The 23,813-nt window shown below is 40.0% G+C and overlaps 1 protein-coding gene across 5 annotated transcripts in view; it reads left to right on the forward strand.

Annotated features, from left to right (window-relative positions):
• SIDT1 (SID1 transmembrane family member 1) overlaps positions 1–23,813 on the forward strand; it is a 106,892-nt gene that overhangs the window by 20,111 nt on the left and 62,968 nt on the right. For all 5 annotated transcript variants that reach the window (XM_053565112.1, XM_053565113.1, XM_053565108.1 and 2 more), the window contains exons 2-4: positions 9,813–9,934; positions 10,594–10,764; positions 20,262–20,307. In XM_053565112.1, coding sequence (XP_053421087.1) covers positions 9,813–9,934; positions 10,594–10,764; positions 20,262–20,307 — 339 coding nt within the window. The remainder of the gene's footprint in view (positions 1–9,812; positions 9,935–10,593; positions 10,765–20,261; positions 20,308–23,813) is intronic.

A 23,813-nucleotide genomic window follows, 5' to 3' on the forward strand; every position in this document is an offset into this window, starting at 1 on the left:
ATTAAACAGTCGGTATATATTGTTGATTTTAGGATTCTACCTTTGTCAAGATAGAATCTTAAAGCTAAGTCTGCTTAGCTACAAAAATGCAATTGGGCCTTTTTTCTGTTCTTTTTTCCATAATTAAAATACCCCTGGGAGCCCTAAGAAAGAGCTAATTACATTTTAAACTTAAGAGCTCAAAGTATCTTTTAAATCACCCAATCTCTTCTCACTTAACAGAGCAGAAAATAGAGGGTCAGTGATACAAATTTCTTGTCCAAAATCATGTAATAATTCGAAGCACATGCACACCAAAGGATGACCAAAAAATAATAAAATAAAGAAAGAAAAAGGAAGGAAAAAAAATCAAAGCCAGGAATGTAATTCAGCTTCCAAAGGATCTTTCCTCAGAACATTTCTACAAAACCACTCTTCCTCCCATCAGAGTACATCTATTATGCTTGTCAAAAAAATAAAAACAATTCTAAAATATCATAGTCATACTTTAATAGACATGTCTTTTGATCATGTAATTTAAGAGCCTATACCTAACTCCCTTACAATTACTGAAAATTGAAATGAGATTTTGTTGTTTATTGTTTCTGCCCCTCGATGCCAGGCAAGGAGGATTAACACTAAGTCAAACCATGAAGTTGTCAGATTTTCCTCAGTGTGTCAAAAAGCCACCCGTGGTCTTACCCCAACTTCCTGTGCAGCCCAGAAGGCCAACCTTTATTACATGTTTTTTTTTTTGGTGTTTTATTTTCATCAATGCTGGGTTCCTTCTTTGTGCCAGTCACAACAAAAAGAAGGAAGAGACAGGAACATTTATCCTGCCTGTTACTTCAGCACAATATGACTTCTAAGAACAGGTATTTCTGGGTCTCCATTAAGCAGGCATGAAGATAAGCCGTGACAAACAGGACTGACTATTTCTGTCCCTCTTGATTTAATTGCCCTTTGTGGACAAAGTGACACACAACTATCTTAATTAACCTCCTAACTGGGTGCGTATGTTATAGGCCAGAAAGGTAACACATGAATGCCCAAAGTTTTACAGTGTTTTATATCCCTCTCCACTACGTGATAAAAAAAAAAAAAATCCCGTGTTTATCTTCCCTCACTCTTCATACCATCTTCACCAGGAAAGAGGAATTATAGCTTTCTGGGAGGGAAACAATGTTGACCTGGGTAACAAAGGGATATAAATATTGCCAGATAAGGAGAAAGACAAGCAGGAAAAGAGTTTATTATTATAGAAGGGTATTAAGTAGCTCTCAGACTTGAGTTACCAGGCTCAGGCAACATCTGGAAACCCAGGAGCCTAAGCTGCAGGAAACGGTAGCCACACTCATGTGGTAGGAACGGTCTGGTCGAGGTTCTCAGCATGGTACCACCTCCACTGCCATTGGATATAGCTGCCCCTGGAGCCTGTGGCCAGGTACCCCACTGATGCCACCATCACCAGTGAATTCTAAATTCTCCCTGCATCTTTGTGTCATTCACTCGAGAATGAAAGTACCAAGTAGGTGCCTCCAACTAGGTCACATATCTGGCCCCTTTAACATCCTTAGGCAGCCTTGCCTCCCTCAAACTCACACAGTGGGGTAGAATGGGGCAGTTCCTCCAAAACATGAAAGGGTTTGGGCTGCTGAGTAGCCCCCAAATCAACCCCAGCAAACGTCCTTATGGGGTAGGTTCAAGCTATATGGCATTTGTCAAAAACATCTATGTGGACTTAGACATAGGCAGGGATCAGGATGTGGCAGGAAGACAGCCGGGCTGCTGCAGCCCTTTATCTCTGCCCATTCAATGAGGATATCTCATCTGAGCATCAAAGTAAATTCAAGCAGTATACATCATCCCTGCCGTGATGTTTAGAAATGATATTCTCTCTTAAACACAGCCCTCCTTGAAGCCCCATCTGCTTGTCTTAAGAAACTGTCTTTGAAGACTTTGAAGAGGAAGATGCTTGCAAATGATGGGTTTTGTCTTGTTTAGAAAGCAGTTCTTATCAGGTAATACTTATATCCTGACAAACGCTCATTAGAAGTTATAAATGACAGTCTGACAATAAATTCTATTACCAAAATAAATAGCTGTGAATATCAGATCATAATTCTTACAATCATAATGATAATTTTCTACAGCTGTTCCATCTTCAGAGCATTAATTAAGTAGGCCTCAGAAGAGCTCCAGAAGAACTTTGCCTGCAGTGTGTTCCGTCAGCATATAAATAAAATCCAGGGAGTGGATTCTTGAGTTCTGCCACAAACCATAAAATAATTATTTTAGCAAGAGATAGAAATAAGCAGGGCATTTAGAGAGGAGAAAAGGAACCACGCACAGGAGATGAGTGTGCTCAGGCAGCTGGAAGGCTGGTGGATCAACCCAAGGTGCTGGCTGTCTCCCAGGAACAAAAACCCAGAGGTGCTATAGCCAGAGGGAGGCAGAGGGGCTGGGACATTCATGCAAAAACTGTGAGAAACACCAGACAGACAGGAAGTGGTTAGATCTTGGAGGGAGAGGCAAAGGCAGCCCACAATAGGTTAGAGCCTTTAGGACCTACCTGTCATGCCACCAGTTCCCGTGAAAATTGTCTAGAGCAGCGTTTCCCAAAGTGTGTTCTAGGAAACAGTTGTTATGTAGGATAAATAGTCTTGGTACCCACTGCCTGTAGGAAGGGTCGAGGTGGAGTGGAGCTTAGCTATGTTTTGACTGCCCAACATTGGAACCCCATTCCTATGTGTTTGGGGGAATTTCCTATTTCATGAGCCTCAGCTGGAGGTAGACCACGTTCAACTGCAGAAGCTGAACACCAGGCCCTTGGTTTCTCAATCCGCCTCTCACCTTCACCCCAGCAAGCCCAGGCATGGCAGGTGGCCTAGGCACTGCCAATCAGATCTGCCTTGCCCAGACTTTGACTTGAGAACCAATGACTCCAGAAAGCAGCTGCCCCCTGCAGCAATAGAGAGAACATGGGGTTTCCAGGGATAACTATGTCAACAGGGTGGTGGTACTTAAAACCTTCCACGGGTTTTCTATTGCACTTGTAATAGAGTTCCAACCTCCCTAACATGACATCACTCTTCACACAACCATGCTCCAGCCAAACTGACTCTCTTTTAATTCTTCAAGCATATTTCTCAGCCCCAGCCCTCAGCTCCCCTTTCCTGTGTCTATTACACTATTTCCTGTGGACATTTCTCTTGCTGTGTCCTCCCTACATTTTTCTGGTTAGTTCTTACTCGTCCTTTTGGAAAATATTCCCCCAAAGTTTATGCCGTGCTCTCCCATGGAACTGGAACTTTAATAGCTTTTTTAACTGGCATCTCCTAGGCAAACCTCTGCTCTTAAAGAGGAGAGTGACTGTGTGTACACTGCTGACTAATATACCTCCTGTGTCCAGAACAATCCCTGGCACAAGATAGCAAGTCAAATATTTATTGATGAACAAAGTTCATTCTAAAGTAGCCAGAGTCTGACTGTGTATCATTCTCTATTCCTAGCCTGCCAATGATTATACTTCTTTTCAACATTTGCCCATGTTTTTATGGGAATTGAAAATTTTAATATAAAATTTAGATCATAAACAGAAAGATGAATGCTTACATAAATGTATTTCTGTCTAGGTTATTGTTGGCATAATAAAATTGGTGAGATGAGGTCTGGAAAGCACTCTTCCTAGAAAAGTGTTCTGAATACAAAATGCTGAGAATTTAAAAGTATAGGGAATAAATAGCTCCCAAGGGGTAAACTGCTCTTTTCAGTAAGATGAATGAGCTGTTCCAAGCTAGCTGGAAACCAAGCTGTGAAAAGAAATCAATATCCTGCATGAGATAGTCCGTATAACCTTTTCCTTTGCCAGGCCTGATTGGGTTTATAAGCGTATCTCCACACACCGACAACAGACCGTCAATAACTGATTGATTGATGAATGGATGAGAGTGGGAATAGCTCTGCCTCCTGTACTTCCCGGTGCTCTGTGAGGTCACAAGACAGCATCCCACATCGTCTGCCAGGTGACTGATGAAGCTGCACAGGGACAAAGGCAGATGGAATAATCTGAGTGTTACTGTTCCCGCTCTACAACTGAGGGAACTAAGGCCCAGGGAATTTAAGTGATTTGTCCAAGACCACCTAGCTAGTAGATGTTAGGGCCAGAACTAAAACAGGGTCTACATATCTTTCTTTATTGTGGTGTAAGCATACAGAAGATAGTTTCTCAAGGCTGAATCAGGCTGAGGGAATTGTAAACAGTCACATCAGTAGCTATAGGAATTATTTTAATCTTTCTCTTTTAAAAAAGTCCAACCTATGATTGAAGCAGCTCAATTCTCTGCAGTAATTGTAAAAACCTTGGAATAAAATGCTTCATTTATTATGACTCTGCTAGCCTCTAAGAAGAAAAGGACTCGGGACTGCAAGGCCACTTAGCTCAGGGGCAGCTGTGTTATACAACAGACACATAATGGACTCTCCCCAAAGTCTTGCCTTCAATCAGCCCAGTTATGACACATGAGCCCATGAAAGTCTTAAAAAGTAAACTGAGCTGAATGCAGTGGTTCACGCCTGAAATCATAGCACTCTGGGAGGCAGGAGTGGGTGGATTGCTTGAGCTCAGGAGTTCAAAACCAGCCTGATCAGTAAGACTCTATCTTTACTAAAAATAGAAAAACTAGCCTGACATTGTGGTGGGCGCCTATAGTCCCAGCTACTCGGGAGGCTGAGGCAAGAGGATCTCTTGAGCCCAAGTTTGAGGTTACTGTGATCTCTACCCAGGGTGACAGAGGCAGACTGTCTCAACAAAACAAAAATAAACTGAAACACAATAATCTTTTTTTAAGAGTTTATTTTAGCAAGCAGCAGTTCATCAGTTGGGCAGCTCCAAACCAGAAGTGGTTTGGTGAACTCAGCTAAGGGGCTACAAGAGGACAGCTTTGATAGGGTAAAAATAGAAGTAAAGGAAAAAAAATTGATGATTACAGTTACACAATTGCCTTATTTGGTCTATCCTCTGGAAAGTCCCTATTATATAAGTTAGTTTGTGGCTTCTGATTAGTTGACCTTAAATTTCATTTTTCTTTAATATAGGCATTTGTAAGAAATAGCTCAATTTAAGTTTTGCTTATGTTTGCAAATCAAGGAAGATCAAGGACATTCATGAGCCTAACTGGCTTTGTCTGCTCAGGGATTCTTCAGGCCTATCCTAAAGAATTCAATTTACTTTCACTACAAGTAAGTACAAGCTGAAAATAAGATTACAGTCAGCAGAAGGTGAAGTTTATGAGAATGATTTATTACTTAAAAATCCTACAAACATAGGTTGATTTGCTATCCCAAAATATATGTTAAGGTCTTAACAACTAGAACCTATGAATGTGACCTTATTTGGAAGGATGGTCATTGGCATATGTGATCAAATTAAGATGAGGATGTTAGGGTGGGCCCCAATTCAGTGTGACTTAAATCTTTATGAGAAGAAGAAAATTGGACAGACACACACAGAGAAAACAGCATGTGGAGACAGAGAAACGCAGGGAAAAGGCCTGGTGACCACAGAGACAAAGAAGGGAGTAATGTGGCTGCAAGCCAAGGAAAGCCAGGGATTGTCACCACCACCAAAAGCCGGGGAGAGGCAAGGAACGATTCCTCCTGGAGTCTCAGAGGGAGCACGGCCCCACTGACACCTTGCTTGCAGACTTCATCTAGCCTTCAGAGCTGTGGAGAATAGATTTCTGTTGTTTTAAGCCACTCAGTGTGTGGTACTCTGTTACAGCATCCTGGAGGAGAAGAGAGGGGATGGGAGGGGAAGAGGGGACAGGAGAGGGGAGGGGAGGGGAGGCAGGAAGGAAGGAATGGGAGGGAAGAAGGCAGGAAGGAAGAGAGGACAATGGAGGAAAAGAGAAGGAGAAAGGAAAGGAGGAAAAAAGGAGGAAGGGGGGAAGGAAGGAGACAGAGAGGAAGAAAGGGAGGAAGGAAGGGAAGAAGAGAAGACCAAAGGACCTAAACCCCTGCAGATTTACACTCAGTAAACACACAGTTACTCCTTTCGCATTTGAACAAGGGAACATCAACAAATGGTGTTTTACAAGTAGAGTCAGCTTTTCAAGATCATACAAGCAAACAATGGTGTACTTAATAATGAAAACCAGTAATCTCTGATTCTTGATCTGATGTTCCCAGTAAAAGAGGCTGCAGTCTCATTATGTTAGCAAAAATAAGCTAGATTATTTTCATCCTTTTTATGCAACAAAAATACATTACTTATAATTTGGAATTTTTCCCTACATGTTTGGAAAGATTAAAAAGGGAGTCTCTAAGTTTTAGGACCTTTCATAACTGTGATCTGTAATATTAGAGATGGAAGTACTTAATTCTCAGAGATACACTTCAATTTCCTGCTCGTAGTAAACATAGGAAGAAAACAAGATCTATGTAGTAAAGTGCTCTTGTTGTCATGACAACAGGAAGAAGCAACAGGAGGAAGAATGTTAGGCTGTTAGGAATCGTCTGTTACATGGTGTCAGGGTCCACTAAATACGGTCAAAACCCTGGCCTTCATTTAGTTTAGCCTTTACAGGCTTACTTACTTCATTGCCACAAATGTAATTCAATTTTGTCAGCTGCACGTTAGCCTCAGGAAAGACAAAGCATATTCTGAACAGGCTCTTTATCTTTTCCTGGGGTAATACATTATCTGTTCGTCTTGAAAAGCCGCCCAGTGTGTTCTGTCGCCTACTCTCATTTTTTTTTTTTTTTTGCAATTTATTATGCCAGTATCTCTGAGTTTGTTTGTATTATGACTTGTAAGCTTATTATCAAATAATAAAAAAGCAAATGAATTACAAGAAACAGACCACAAATAAAATGAGAGTGTGGAGATGAGCAGAGCACTGGGATCAACACGGCGGTCATACCTCTGTTCTGCCAGATAGTTTCAGTCCCAAAGCATTAGCTTCCAGATGTGCTCTAACCCTGGTGATCTCACAGATGTGGGTCTTATAATAATGGACAGTTGGCAGATCACTGACAGATGGGATCATCCCCTGAATCATTTCTTTACAAGGGTCCTTCCCAAAGTATAGACCTCAAACCATGTACATCAGAATCTCCCAGCATGCTTGTTAAAAATGCATATTTTAAAGTCCCATTTCTGATCTGCTATATCAGAAATGCTAGAGGTTGACCTGAGGGATTTGGTTTGCTAAAAGGCACACTGAAATTTGAGAATCATTGCCTTAGATCAAAGTTTGAAAAAAAAAAAAAAATGAAGGAATTCCCCCTGTACTAAGTACCCAAGAGAGCAGAGGAGGTTGCCTGCGAAGTGAAAGAAGGGAATCAGACGCACTCAGGATGCAGCTCGCCTGCTTCATAGCTTTCCTTAGGTTTTACCTTGGCTCTCAGATTTAAGCCAGACTAAATGACACCGCAGGGTGCCATCAGCAAAACCCAGAACGTGGGACTTCTACAGAGTGAACTGCTGCTTTGTGAACTGCTTTCTTTAACAAATGCCCCCCCAAAGGAGGGAGGGGCACCCTAAAAGAGCCTCAAAAGAAAAATGAACCAAATACAACGTGTGGATCTCATTTTTACCCAATTTTTATTAAACTAAGAAGAAAGCAATGTTTTGAAACTATTGAAAAAATTCAATTAATCATTTCATGAATAAAATTAATTGAATAAAATTATAAAATATATAAATATATAATAAAACTGAATAAAATTCAATTAATTCATTAAAAATTCAATTCAATTCATTTAATAAAATTAACAAGTCTTTAATCTATAATATTGTGTAAAAAAGAATCTTAAATGCATATCATTATCTCATTTAATAAAATTAACAATTCTTTATAATATTGTTAATTTTAATAAATGAGATAATGCTATGCATTTAAGATTCTTTTTTTAATCTATGTTTCATTAAAAAAGAGGAGGCTTTATATTTTAGAGATAGAGATTTAACTGTTTACATATTAAATAATAGGATCTTTGGTGTGTACTTTAAATAATCCAATGGGAAATACGGAGGAAATCAGAAGAATAAACAAAATGAAATACATTTGTTAGTAATTATTAAAGCTGGATGATAAGTGCATATGTATTCATTATACGTCTTGTTATTTGGGGAAAAACTTGAAAATTCTTCAGAGCCATGGAAGGCCTTTTCAGCAGAGATGGGACAGATGAAATAGACATTCTGGGAATCCAGGCCTGGGCGTGGGAAGACCAGCCAGGGGGCTGACAAGGAAGGGTGCAATGGTGAAGGGCCGAACTGTAGAGTGCCATTGGGAGTGGAGAGGAAGGTCTGAGGACAGTAATAGGTAGAAGCAGTAGAACTGTTGATGGAGGGAGCTAAAGAAGGATCACATTTTACTCCAGCTTGGAGGAATGGCTGTAGGTGGGGCCACTCAATAGCAAGAGAACACAGAAGAAATTAAAGTTAGAGGTGAAAGGAGTGATGGCTTCCATTTCAGACACATTGAGCTGGAGGTGCCTGTGGAACATCCAGAGTTTAGGAAAGAAGGTCTGCCCTAGAGATCTGGTTTTGGCAATGATCAGCTGCAACATAATTTCCATGGCAACATGTAGGGTACAGGTAGGCACAAGAAAACACTCCCTGAGTAAACACTTCCTATCAGATTAATAAATTACTCTCGGACTGTTTTAACCTTTAGAAAGCAAAGCAGTGGTTTGATCATGGAGAATGTTACAAGAGAACCAAGCAGCAATATGTGATACCCGGGCTCTTCTTCATCCTCTCAATTTCCATACTGAATGTGTAAAAGATCGTCAGGGTTTAACTATAGGATTTTCTTCTTTCGTTTTCTTTCCTCCAATAAAGAAGCTTTCAAGAGAACACTGGGCATTAAAAAAAACACCTCATGTGGGAGATGAATTTCTGGTTTTGCTTTTTACCTTCTTTTTTTTTTTCTCTTCCAGGTTGCCTATGCTATTAAAAAAATTAAGCAAAACATTAAAACCATCTAAAAATCCAGGCCCAAAGTTTAATTTCCTATCTATAATACAGCCATGAATGGGTTAAATTCTTGGGTTGACAAGTGTATTTAGAAGGAGCCATGGAGCTTCTGCTTTTTAAAAAAGTATTTTAGGTCAGGGATTGATTTATACCTTGGAGCCAGACAAAGAGAGGAAAATTCAGCCCCTGCGATATCTGTTGCTGGGAAAGCGTCATGATTTGTCATTGGTGAGAACACAAGGCCATCTGCCATCCTTTAATAAAATGTGGTCATAACATTTTTGTTTGAAGCACAGAATGATTTACCAACCTCAAATTAAAGTTTTTCAGCAATGGAGGGTCTTAGAGGGGGAAGATTAGGGGTGATAGGGTTATTTTGTTTTTTAGATATTTATATTTTTAGGATTTATATTCAAATAAGAAGAAAACCATACCAGCAGCTTTGTGTTTGTTTTTGTTTTTGTTTTTGTTTTCCTGTTCTGGGTTTATTCTCAAAATCTTGTGCTGACTATGCAATTCCAACTTCTCAGCCTGCTATTTGAAGACTCCCTAATTTGGCCTCATCCAAGACCAACTGAATGAGAAGTTTGGCAGGTTGGACCCAGACATCATTTTTGTTGTTGGTGGTGGTGTTTGATGGTTTTAGTATCTCCCCATGCAATTTCAATATGCAATCAAATTAAGACTCACTCTGGTTACAATACAAAAATAACTGGGGCATTTGGATTACCTCTGGGGAGAAGAAAATGGCAGCAATTAAAGTTTTTCTGAGCCTCAGATGGCAGTTGCGCGCATGTGTGTCTGTGTGTGTGTTGTCTACGTTACCTCTCTCTGCCCTGCCATGCAGGTGACTGCCGTGCGGGTGTATGTGAACAGTTCCTCTGAGAATCTCAACTACCCAGTCCTTGTTGTGGTTCGCCAACAGAAGGAGGTGCTGTCCTGGCAGGTCCCTCTGCTCTTCCAAGGACTGTAAGTGAATTTTTTTTTTCCCAGACAACTTTGCTGCATTTGGTTTTCTTCAATGTCCTAACCGGGTTTTTTTCTAGTGGGAAAAGAAAACAGACATTTGGAATGTTGAGATATTATGCATACAGCATGCAAAGTGCAAACAAAGGTCATGGCACATGCTGGGGGTACAGCAGTGGAGAAAAAACAAATTCGCTGATCCCAAGGAGATTTCATTTTCTCAGGGGAGAACTATGTATGGCACTATAGCACCAATAAGAAAAATCTCAGAAGGCAAACAAAATGGGCACATAGTATGGTGTCACATCATTTTTAAGGGTTGGGGAATTTGAGGATTGCAATAATAACTCTGATAGCCTTAACTTGGATTTGGGGACTTCCATTACTCCTATTTTAGCAAAAGTTTGAAGAGTAGAAAAATGGAATCAGCTGGTTGTTTCATCAGGACAGTTCTCCCTCAAAATTGATATATTTGTCATCACTGAAGTAGGAGGATGGTTAAGTGTAATGTAGATGCGGCTTAAGTGAACTGGTCAGCTCAGAACAATCCTCATGTCCCTGTTTGAAATTTAAAACAAAAGGACTTGAAAACAAGTTTGGAAATGGGCCGTCCTGCTCATTCTCTTGTTCGTGTTGACTTATCCCTCCCTTGGCTGCTGCAGATACCAGAAGAGCTACAACTACCAGGAAGTGAGCCGCACCTTGTGTCCCTCAGAAGCAACCAATGAAACAGGACCCCTGCAGCAGCTGATATTTGTGGATGTAGCATCCATGGCACCACTGGGGGCCCAGTACAAACTGCTGGTTACTAAGCTCAAGCACTTCCAGCTCCGGTAAGCAGGACTCATGGTGGCCTTTCTCTGTTTACTTATCTGAGTTTCAGTTCAGCGTCCATCCTCCCAGACGAGCATTCTAGAAGCATATTATTTTAGCATCTTCTGAGCTCTCCCGCCCATATCGATGTCATAGGGACATAATAGGGGACTGCAGAGGTGCAGAGGGTAAGAGCAGTTGACCTCATAAGATAAATCTGGTTTGAAGGGCGGGGATGTGTGTTTGTGTGAGGGCCCTGTCCAGTCTCTAGTCCAGAAAAGAACTACTAGTGACTGGGTACTTTTGAAGTATTAACCAGCACCACACTTCTGGAGGAAAGTTTGTTTTTGTTTTAAAGAAGACTTTAAGCTATTTTTCCTAAACGTATTACTATTCTGGTTTTCTCTTTCCAGGTTAAGAATGTAGGTAGGAATGTGACTTTGTCCTTTTCTGGAGTGATTAGTTTTACATTTGCTTCTGTTTTTTTTTAAAAAAAATAAAACAAACATGGAAGCCCACTGAAAACAATAGGCATGAGACCTGGACCCTCCACCAAAGAAGCTACCCAAATGGTCAAAAAATACTGCCTCGTTAGCCATGAGAAATATAAACTAAAACTATGATGAGATCCCACTATAACTACCGAATTGCTATAATGTGAAAGGCCTGACAACAAAGTTCCACTCCTAGTTACATATCTGACTCTTAGATATGGAATTGTGGTATTCATTCAACGGATATCCCCTAACAACAGGGATAAATTTTGAAATGTTAAGCAAAAGAAGGCAGACAAAAGAAATACATGCTGGTTGATTCTGTTAATATAAAGCTTAACAACAGGCAAAACTATTCTGTGATGTTAGAAGTTAGGATAGTGGTACCTTTGGGGAGGAAAGAAAAAGTACATGGCTATGTTTACCTGGTGATAATTTTTCAGATATAACATATGCTTATAACTATATACTTTTCTATATAATGAAAAAGGTAATTTAAAAACATAAGAAAATTTGAAAGGAGTATATGCCACTTTTTTAGAGCTTATATTTCTGTTCAGAATGTTCTGCTCTATTGTAAATTTCTCTTTGAATTTGCTAAGGCAGTTTATAAAGATGTCTGTAGCCCATGGAGTTGCTTATAGGAATTAAATATTTATCTCAGTCTGCTCTACTCCCTTTGCCATGGTGCTATACTGTAGAGACAGCCAGACAGAGGGATGAATGAATGAGCACAAGGATAGAGAAATCCTCATTTTTCCCAAGTCCTTCCATTAATTCTGGTGTTGAAAAAAATGATCTGATAACGTCAAGAGCAAAGAGTACTCTATTCCCCACAAAAATAAGCAGAAAAAATTCTTTAGTGCAGTGGTTCTCAACCTTCCTAATGCTGTAACCCATTAATACAGTTCCTCGTGTTGTGGTGACCCCCAACTATAAAATTATTTTCGTTGCAATTTCATACTATAATTTTTGCTACTGTTATGAATTGCAAGGTAAATATCTTATATTAGGCGACCCCTGTGAAATGGTCGTTCAACCCCCAAAGGGGTCGCAACCCACAGGTTGAGAACCGCTGCTCTAGTGGATATAGTCCATCCAGATCAATTAAATGAGGATCTCTGGGGGGAGGTTTGAGCACTGGTATATTTTTGGAACTTCCCCCAGGTGATTCTAATGTACAGCCAGAGTTGAGAACCACTATCTGAAAGCAATTTCTAAATATGATGCTGAAGTTTAATTTAATAACTTAAAAATCTATTTATAATATTTAGCCATAGGGGAATTCATGGATTTTTGATGGGCATGGTAGCACATTATAGTACTTGAACAGAGTGCAGTTGGAACTTCAGAGAAGGCTTGTCTTTACTGCAATCAGTAAAGGTCTCTGTGTCTTTGACCTGTCACTGTCACCTGGTGGCAGTGTACTTGAATTGTAGGGCTCATTTTCTGAGAGGTTAATTAGACCCTTTGGAGATTTAAATTCTGCAAAACGGAAGTCATAAGGTCACAATTCTGTGTAAGTGTCAATGAATGACTTACATGCTGCTGAAACTGCAAATCTATTTCCTCGTGTTTTCTGTTTTTATCTCTTAAAATATAACTTAGCCTCAGCCACCAGACATTGAGAGAATTTCAAAATGCACACAGTTACTAGGACTTTTATCAGAGCAAGATAAACCCGAGAAGAGATTGGTAGCTGAGATACATGTTTCTTCCTCTCTGGCTCTACTAGCCTTGCTGGTGACAGAGACATCCGGAGGATGGAGGGAAGAGCTGAGGATTGTGATGAGAACTGGGATGCAGGTATTGAGAGAAACACTGAAGAATTAACTCAGAATTTCTAACATTGCAATTTCTATGGTATGTTTTAGAGTGGCAGACTCTGGAGTGTGAATAGAACACATCTGGGGAATTTTTCCCCTACCGTCATAAATTTTAAGAATTGAAGGGCCTTTGGTAATCTAATCCACCCGCCTCCTTTTCAGAGATAAGCAAACTGATGCCCAGAGAGGGTGAGTGACTTGTTCAAACCCACATAGCAAGAAAAGGGCAAAATTAAGACTAAATTCTACTTCTGGCTGTCAGTCTGAGCTCTTCCCACCATAACATGCCATTTTTATTTTCTGTTAAAACTATCCTCTCAATTTGTATGTTCCCCTAAATATGTTTTTCAATTTGATAAAGTATTTATTTGTTCAAATCCATCTTTAAAAATAAAACAACTCTGACTTAACACTTTGCTCCCTGCCATCTACCTATCTCACACACATACTTATAACTGCCACAATTCTCCTCCCCACACTCCAGTGGGTGTTCAGAGTTGCTGGAGTGTGAAGTTGCAGGCAGGAAACAGAAGCAGGCTGTAGAGGCTGGTAGGCTATAGTCCTGGGGTGAGAGGAGCTTAGAAGCGATGTTAAGGAATGTGGACAGTAGCAAATGCTGGCATGGTTGTGGAGACCAGGGAACACTTTGACACTGCTGGAGGGATTACAGCTAATACAGCTTCTGTGGACAGAAATATAAAGAATCCTCAAAGAGCTAAAAGTAGACCTTCCATTTGATCCCAAAATGCCATTACTAGATGTCTACTCAGAAGAAGAAAACATTTTATCATCAGGATGTCCATACTAGAATGTTTATCACAGCTCAATTCACAATTGCTACGATGGGGAATCCACCCAAGTGCCCATCAACCCATGAATGGATTAATATACCGTGGTATATGTGTACCATGGAATACTATTCAGCCATTAAAAAAAGATGGAGACCTTACGTCTTTTCTATTAACCTGGATGGAGTTGAAGAACATTCTCCTTAGTAAAGTACCCCGTTTCCCCGAAAATAAGACATCCTCCGAAAATAAGACCTACTTACAGGAAAGATAAGACGTCCCCTGAAAATAAGATCTAGTGCATCTTTGGGAGCACACCTTAAAATAAGACACTGTCTTATTTTGGGGAAAACAGGGTATTGCAAGAATGAAAAAGCAAGTATCCAGCGTACTCAATGCTAATATGAAACCAGTACATGAACAACTACATGCCCACACAAGAGAAAAACACAATTAATTCAAGTGGAAAGGGAGAGAGGAAGAAGGAGGGCGCACAATTTAAGGGTGTATGGCACACCCCTGGGGGGAAGGGCTCAACTACAGCTTGGACTTTACCTAACAAACTCAAACAATGTAACCCATTGTTTGTACCCTCAAATTAACCTGAAATTTAAAAAAGACAATAAAGTTGTAATATAAAAAAAGACATGTAGACAATTGTCTACACTGTGATGGTTCAAATACATTCTTCTATAGTGTGAAGAATGGATTTGAAGGGGACCAGATTGGATGAAGAGAAGTTAGGAGGCCAATGCAATGGTCAAGATAAATAATGAGAAGGTGAACTGAGCAACTTAGGAGGTGAAACTGATAAAACTTGATTGGAGACGAGGGGAATAGAGGAGTCAAGAACAACCGTGCAGCTTGTAGATAGAGAGTGGTGCCACTAAATTAAAGCAAGAATTTCGAGGAGGGAAAGAACTGATGCTAAATTTGCTTTTGGATATGTCGAGTTTGAAGTACAGAGTTCTGGCACAGGGTTGGATATATGCCAGCGTGATACTCAGGGGAGCAGTCTGGGTTAGAGATAGCAGGGTAGTACTCTAAGGAAGTAGAAACCCCTCAGGAAGCATGGTCCACAAGGTGCCTCAGGCAGAGCTGGAAGAAACGGGGCTTGGAGAATCAGGCAGTACCCAGCCTTGATCTTTAAGATCTTAGATGCCGGCCTAGGGAGTTGATATTTCACCTTTCAGGTTATAGGAGCCATTGAAGGATTTAAACCATAGAATAGCATGGACAGATTTGATTTATACAAATGACGTTAGTGGCAGCGTGGAAAATAAATCAGATGGAGAAAAGAGTAGAGGCAAATAGACAAACTAAAAGTTGTTTGAGTAAAGAAGAATAAAAAATGATTAAAACTTGAATGTATATGGCCGCAACAAAGTTGTGAGGGAGAGAAAGAGGCAAATTATATTCATGGGGATAATTTACAAATTCAACAAATGCAAAGGGTGCCCCAAAAATGTATATACATTTTAAGAAGTGTTATCTCTGTATTACTTTCTGAAGTTGAATTGAAGTCTCCATTGCTGATCAAGCATATGTAGACATGATACCCACATCTATTTTACCTGCAGTTGATACACTTTTTGGGAAAGGTAGATCTTACTTCCACAAGATATCTTAAAATATATATAAATTTTGGCACCCCTGTATATGTGGCAGGATAAAAAATATAGTTCTATATGAATACTTGCAGGCTTCCACCATCCTCTAGCCTTCTCAGTAGCGATTTTGAGTCTGTTTTGAGAGGAGAGAGTATGTGAGTGAGATAGCCCAACTAGCATGCTGTGCAAAGTGATCAATTTTTTAGAGAAAATGGATGGGTAAGAGACTTTGAGTGCATTCTATGGGTTATACTGTAATCACCCTTTGGTATTTGGGGAAGATTACAGTAAAAGTTTACATTACCTTTCCTTGTTTTTCTTGCTGATGCTATACTGGGCAAAGATGGTGCTGCAGATAGGAACAGGTGCATCCAGGTTACTTTCACACTAACAGAATGAGGAGGTCTTAGTGATCAATCAGTTGTGGAAGGCGACAGAGAGGGAGGAATCCAAAATGGCTCCTACAGTGGCACTGGAATTCTGGTGAGGTTTACTGACAAAGAGATAAGGTCGGTCAGGACCGAGGAAGGGGAAGCAAGTCCTTTTTGATCACGAGGAGTTTGAGGTATTTGAGGGACGGTCAAGTGCAAAAGCCCATCGGGTGATCACTAGAGACTCAAAATTGACTGGCATTTTGTGGTATTTATAACAAATAAATATAAATGTAGACCTACATGAATATATAGGGCTAAAGGAAATGAGAAGATCAGAGAAAGACTGAGGGTGACATTCTTATTTAAGGGATGCTTAAGGAACAGGAGCTATTAGAAGAGGCCGAGTAGACACAGCCAAATGTGAGGGAGAAAACCAGGACAGCAGGTATCATAGAGGCCAGGGGAAAAAAAACAAAAGGAGTGTCAAATGTCACAGAGAAGTATAGTTGACAGTTAAGTGACCGGATTCAGTAATTGAAGGTGCTATTGTCTGAAGGTTTGTTTCCCAAAATTCCTATGTTCAAATCCCAGTTCCCCAGGGGATGCTATAAGGGAAGTCTTGGGGAGATGACTAGGGTATGAGGCTGGAGCCCTCATGAATGGGATTACTGCCCTTATAAATGAAGCCTAAAAAAGACCCTTGGCCCTTCCGCCATGTGAGGAAGCAGCAGAAAGTCACCATCTATAAGGAAGTGGGTGCTCACCAGACACCAAATCTGCAGGCACCTTTATCTTAGACTTCCCAGCCTCCATAGTGTGAGTAATAAATTTCTGTCCTTTATAAGCCACCTAGTCTATAGTATTTTGTTATAGCTGCCTAGACAAGACTAAGACAGGAGGTGACAATTACTCTTAGCAAAAGCAATCTCAAGGAGATGATAGAGAAAGAATCCTGATTCTTTCAGTAGTTAGAGGAAAGAAGGAATGAGAGATGTAAGTAGACTATGACAGAAGCAGCTGGTTTGTGAAGGGGAGGGGAATATAGGGCATTAAAGAGATAAGGGACGCATTTGGGGGAGCTATTTTGTTTATTTTAAAAATGGTTGAGACTGGAGTATATTTATAAACAAAGGGATTGAAAGGCAAATTAAGTTAGATGTTTGTAGAAGCAAAGTTGAGAGAAAGGTAGAAAGGATAGGAATTTAGTGTGAGTGCAGAGTTTATACTGAGACCTGAGGGATTCAGGGCAGAGGGCTGAAGGTGACAAGAGAGTGGGTGAAAAGGTTAGGTAATGAAGAAAATTCACAGCAGATGGCAGTGAGGAGATACCAGAGGAGGCTTTTCTGGAGTCCATAGTCCAAGTGGATAGTAGGGTATAATTTTCTTCAACAAGCAAAGAGGTGGTAGTTGAATGCCCACTGTGCTCTGTGCTAGGGCTAGCTAATACAGGACGAGACCAGTAAAGTGCCGTGACACTTGTCGTCTCTGGAATTCACCCAAAAACTACTGAACTTGTGTCCCTGCCTCTCTTTCTCTTTACCCTTTCTCCCCATCCCTTGCCTTTCTTCTTTCCTCATTTTGTTTGTTTGTTTGTTTTGTTTGGTGGTGTTTTGGGGGAGTTTTTTTGTTTGTTTTTGTTTGCTTGGTTTTTGAGACAGAGTCTTGCTATGTCGTCCTCAGTAGAGTGCCAATGCATCACAGCTCACAGCAACCTCAAACTCTTAGGCTTAAGCGATTCTCTTGCCTCAGCCTCCCAAGTAGCTGGTACTACAGGTGCCTGCCACAATGCCCAGCTATTTTTGTTGTTATTGTTGTTGTACTTGTCATTGTTGTTTGGCAGCCCAGGCTGGGTTTGAACCTGCCGCGTATGTGGCCGGTGCCCCGGCCGCTGAGCTACAGGCGCCGAGCCTCTTCTTCTGTTTCATTCTTCTTCTGTCTACATTTCTTCCCCATCTTTCCGCCCCTGCCATGGGCTCCTTTCTGCCTCTTCTTCTTGTGTCTTCCTCCACACCTGTATCACTCTGCCTCCATCTGTGGACCTTTCCCCTTCTCCCTATGTCCTCAAAGTAGCTCAAACAAGAAAACAAACTTGATTTTTAGTACTGAGTAAGCTTTTGCTTCTTCTGTTTATGTTTTGAAACAACTAAATAGAAACTTAACCTTCTTTCTCTAAAACTAATGGTGTATGAGTTTCAGTTAGGTAACTCTGTTGGTTAATGACCCTGGATGAAAGAAACCTTCCCCCCTGTTTGTTAGGGCCTGTGTGCAGGGAAGCAGAATGTTTCATTTGCAACAGACTCGTTTATTTTGCACATAGTGGTGATTCTAGGAGAAAGAAAGGACTTAAATGATAGTCTTCAAGACAATAATGTTTCCCAAGTTTGCATTCATTGTACTAGCAAATAAAATGAACAAGAAAAAAAAAACAGAAAATGTATATCAATATCCATGCATTTCATATTACAATTGAAATTCAAATAATAGGAGGATATTTTTAAAAATCTGGTCGAAAAAGACAGGTTGCTTCTGAAATATCATACTTTACGCTGTCTGTTGCTAGCCAAGAAAATTTGTGTCCTCTTCATTCTTCTGGCTTCTTGGCAACAAAGAGAATTGAGGCCTTGTGTTGTCATGGTAACAGCGGGTGACACTCCCCAGACTGCTGAAAGGGCCCTACCCCGCCCCCACACAGCACCGCAGGTCCTATCTCAGGCTTTGGACTCTTCTGGAGCAGAAACACAACTGGGTTTGACACTGACTTTGGCATCTTTAGGTGTCTTAAGACTAGGAGTTTTCAACTGTGTTTCCACAGAACCAGCCCTCAACATTGAAAATTATTTCTGTTGAAAGCAGTTATGTAAAAATTGCATCCATTGTTGCAAGCTAAATTCTGAGCCCAGTCCAATGACAGCCTAAATGGTTGTGTCATTACCTTTATAAAATAGTGCCCAAATTTTATAACTTTTAAATAGCACCTCTAAGTATATACTTCTTGCTTAAATATTTTGACATGACCCTTCTAAAGAAATATTTGATTTTTTAAAAAGTTAATTTTTATGAGAGAAAAATTCAGAATGGGAATGAGAATCTTCAGAGGGCTCAGGGTAGCCAGCTGATGAGGGCAATCCAGAAGTTTAGGTTTAGAAACCCAGAAATAAAGACTACCTCAGGAGGGTGGTAGCATGTGCCCCCAAGGGTGGCAACACAGCTGCCCAGAAACTTGAGAATGCCATAGACTTGTGGAGTGATCTTCATGGATGGCAAGGAGGCAAGAGCCAGAAGCAGCCCTTATAAAACTGTAGAAGAGATGAAATTTGCCTTTTTAGTTTCCAACCTTTTGAATGTTTCACAGACCACACTCTATCCTACAAATTTATGCTTCCTTCGTACACTTCACACTCTCCTATCCTCCAGTGCCAAGATCCTTGATTGCTGCCTTTCACAGAAGAAATGGAAGTAGCTAATAAAATTATTCACAGTAGGGCAGCACCTGTGACTCAAAGGAGTAGGGCGCTGGCCCCATATACCAGAGGTGGTGGGTTCAAACCCGGCCCTGGCCAAAAACTGCAAAAAATAATAATAATTAAATAAATAAAAAGTAATTCACAGTAAATTACTAATTGGAAGCTCGGCGCCTGTAGCTCAGCAGCTAGAGTGCCGGCCACATATACCAGGGCTGGCGGGTTCCAACCCAGCCTGGGCCTGCTAAAACAACAATGACAACTACAACAACAACAACAAAATAAATAAAAATAAAATAATAATTACTAATTGGAGAGAAACAAACTTCATTCTATTCTTTTGGTGGTATTTACATTTTAAAGGAGGGCCTTACAGAGCAATGCTCAACTCAAAGAAGACTAGATTTCAGAGAAGAATTTTGGCTGGTATGGCAGCAGCTGGGGAGGTGCATGAAGCAGGAAGAGCACACTCCTACCCCTAGAAGCTGTCCTGTGGTGGTCATCTAGTCACCATGTGAAAAAATCACCTTTTGACAGGGGTCCACGAAAATTATTTTGAAGTGGCATCTACATTATCCAAAAGGACCTCAAATCTGTGTTTTCCCTCTCTTTCAGCCCACTTCTGACACCTAAACCCTGTGTTTGAATTCTTAAGAGAGTCCTAAGGTAAAAGTGGTTACAAACGTAAACAGAGTACTCACTTACATAGGTATGGCTGCGTGGATATTTAAAGACATGAGAACAATGTCAGCCCCAGTTTGGTCATTCTTGAGAGTTGAGGCTATCAAGTCTCTCTATAGTTTATTTTAGCAGTTTGATCAGACCAGAGCTTCCTTCACAGAGGGTAAGGCTCTCCTCACATTTAGTTTAAACTGGCTTTCTTTTAAATAAATAATTTTCGCTTGCTAACTTATGCTCTTCTCTCACCTTTCACCCTTTCCCTTCTCCCACCTGCATTTCTCAGGACAAACGTTGCCTTTCACTTCACTGCCAGCCCCTCTCAACCTCAGGTAAGTGAAAAGTTCCAAGAGTTTTCAAGAGCCTACCTGTTGGTGTTAACCACAGAAACCATGGTAACAGGTAGAGTCAGCATGTGGCATTTCCCTTGGTCTTTCACAACTTGAGAAATACCTATATTTGTGTTCTGGTTTGTTACTGATGATACTGGGGTTTTGGATACAACATTTAATTTTATCACTTTAGTTGGTGTAAAACAGGAGGCATGATATTTGTTTTCAGGTGTTCCTTGGCTCAATCTTTATTGAGTAAATTGTGTGCCTACTCTGTACCAATCCGCCGCCCTAGTGTGGTCGTTCTTGAGAGTTGAGACCATCAAGTCTCTGTGCAGTTGATTAGACTGGACTTGGTGCTGGGGACATGAGGGTGAAGAAGAGAGAGACACAACTTCTTCCATAACAGATCTGGTAGTTGGGAGAAAGGGAGAGAGGAATAAAAGGCTGACACTAAACACATACACAAATAATAACTGATCTGGAAATATAATACAATAAAAATAAGACTGATTTTCATTTTTACAATGTTGTGGGTGGAATGAATTAGTTCCATCCAGAACATATTACAACATATTATATTAATCTGTTGTGAATCTTCTACAATCACTGATGTGCTAGTAAATATTTGACATATGATTCTCAGAAAGAAAGCCCTGATTTATAGTGTTTGCCCATTTCTGTGGTGTAAATACCTCCACCATGGCTGATTTCAAATTACCATTACAAATGTTGTTGAATGCTGAGTTGGGAAGAGACTCAGCTCAATCAGTTCATAGAAGCCTATGAGAACCAACTACCTCCCACTTTTAAGAGTTTCATCTCTGCTTTCAGTGTTAAGTCTCTGCAGTTAAGCCTCTACATACTGCCATCCAGTGGCAAGAGAGGACCACAGGCCCATGACCTATTGTCCTCAACATTAACTGACCATTTGATTTCAAGAATATATATATATATATATTTTTTTTTTTTTTTTGAGACAGTCTCATTCTGTCACCCTGGGTAAAGTGCTGTGGCATTATCATAGCTCACATCAACCTCAAACTCTTGGGCTCAAGGGATCCTTTTGCCTCAGCCTTCCAAGTATCTGAGACTACAGGCACCTGCCACTATGTATGCCCTACTAGGGTTTTTTTGTTTTGCTTCTATTTTTAGTAGAGATGGGGTCTCACTCCTGTTCAGGCAGAGTCTCACTCTGTTACCCCAGATAGAGTGCTATGGAGTCATAGTGCACAGCAACCTCAAACTCTTGGGCTTGAGCAATAACATCTTGCCTCAGCCTCCCAAGTAGCTGGAATTACAGGCACCCACAACTGCACCTAGCTAGTTTTTCTATTATTAGTAGAGACAGCACCCTTGCTCTTAGTGGTCTTAAGCTCAAGCAATCCATCTGCCCCTGCTCCGAGAGTGGTAGGATTACAGATGTGAGCCAACCACTCCTGGCCTCAAGAAATACTTAGAAAGCACCAGTTACTAGAAGCAATGGGAGATATCTAAAGAAAGAGAACAACTTTCACTCTAAATACAGGAAAAATATAGTCTAATAGTTCTTCATACAGCTATAATAAATATGATATACTAAATTTTATATTCACTATACAATATAATAAAAGAGCTTGTAGACTGAAAAATCAGTAATAAGTATATATTATGGCTTGTTTTTATTTTTAAAAAGTGTGTAAATATTAAAAAGTGTGTTTATATGCAAAAGTAGATTTGCATATAAACCTTGAACTGTAGCAAAATATACTTAAAACAAACCAATAGAACAAAACAAATTCTTTGACTTCTATGTAAGTCTGACTTTACTGTTCCCATTTTGGCTTGTATATTATATCCTCTTTGATTGCAAAACAAAGTTTTCTGTTTCCCTGGTTTCTTGTACCCTCAATGAATCCTCAACAAAAAAAAGAAAGTTTTCTGTTTCTATAAACTCACCCAAAGGACTGCACATTCTCACATAACTGATGTCAATCACTGTCTGCCTCTATTTCTGTAGATAGAATTAGAAACTGGGCAGGTAGTCAGGACCCAGATGGTAATTTTTAGCCTAAATTCTAGCCATTGCTTTTTGTACTTGTAATTTGCTTCTTTCTTTAAAAGTAGCTTGTCAGGGTAGGAGTCAAAACATTTATTTGAGCTTTACGGTAACTTAGAGATAAAAGTTGATAATATTTTGACATGTAGATAAACTTCCAGTAGGTGGTTATTGCTTGCATAAAATCAGTTACCATCCTATATAGAAACATATATGATGTTCTTTATTGCTGTCAGTAATCATAATAATGTCTTGAGTTACAAAGTCTGGTTCCCCTGAAGACCAAGAGTACCTCTTGGGAATTCCAGTCTACTCATCTTCCAAAGAGCCCCGTACTATATGTATTTGAATCAAGCTTCAAAATAAAGTGGCCTTTTGAGGGTATTGCCATCTGTTATGAGGTGTAAATCTATTTCCAAATAGCATGATTAATGACATTCCTTAATCTCAAGATGGTTTTCCCCATTAGAAAGCTCTGGGTTATTGAAAAACATTTTATTTTTATTGTCCCAGTGCTCAAAATACGGTTAGTAAAGAGGATGGCTGAAAACAAAATTAAGTTTTAATCTGTTTTGCCTCACTTTTAGAAATGATAAATTTATTAGAGTCTTAGGATCTGGAACTTGTTTGGATTGGTTTCCTTAAAATCTTTATCATAAGCTTAACATAGTTTCTCAACCAGTTGCCATATTTGTAACTACCAGACAGAATTCTCCTTCCTTCATCATTAACAACAGTGTATAATTCAGAGTTGATACATTTTTCCAGTGGATTCATAGTCTAAGTAGGTAAATAGTACTATATATAACTTCTTTCAATTAGAAATGTTTCATTTCTTTTCTTTATTTTTTTGAGACAGAGTCTCACTATGTCGCCCTTGGTAGAGTGCTGTGGCGTCACAGCTCAAAGCAACCTCAAACTCTTGGGCTTAAGCAATTCTCTTGACTCAGCCTCCCAAGTATAGAAATGTTTCTTGATTCTGGTGATATTTGAGAAATACTTTAAAAGATACTTCAGCTGCCAAAAATTGTGAAGATATTTCAAAGGACCATATGTAGGTTTTGATCTTTCAATCTAAATATCTTCTCAATATATTCCAGCCAGCAAATAAATTCTTCAGAAAAAGATGTAGGGGAAAGATTGGTCTAGTGCTAATTCTTACCTGTGAGAAGGCAGTCAAATTCTTCTTTTTTTTTTTTTTTTTTTGTGATTTTTTTGGGCCGGCGCTTGAACCCACCACCTCCGGCATATGGGACCGGCGCCCTACTCCTTGAGCCACAGGCACCACCCCGCAGTCAAATTCTTAAAGAACAGGCTAATCCACTTTCCAGTATGGAGCTTCAGATTTCACAGTGACCACACAGAAGTAAATTTTGTCTCATGTTATATCCTGCATATCTCTAATTCAAAGGAGTTGGGGTGACATTTCTTAGGTAGGAAATGAATAGAAATGTGGCAAAGTTTGGTT

Source organism: Nycticebus coucang, chromosome 16, assembly GCF_027406575.1.
Source record: "Nycticebus coucang isolate mNycCou1 chromosome 16, mNycCou1.pri, whole genome shotgun sequence".
NCBI lineage: Eukaryota > Metazoa > Chordata > Mammalia > Primates > Lorisidae > Nycticebus > Nycticebus coucang.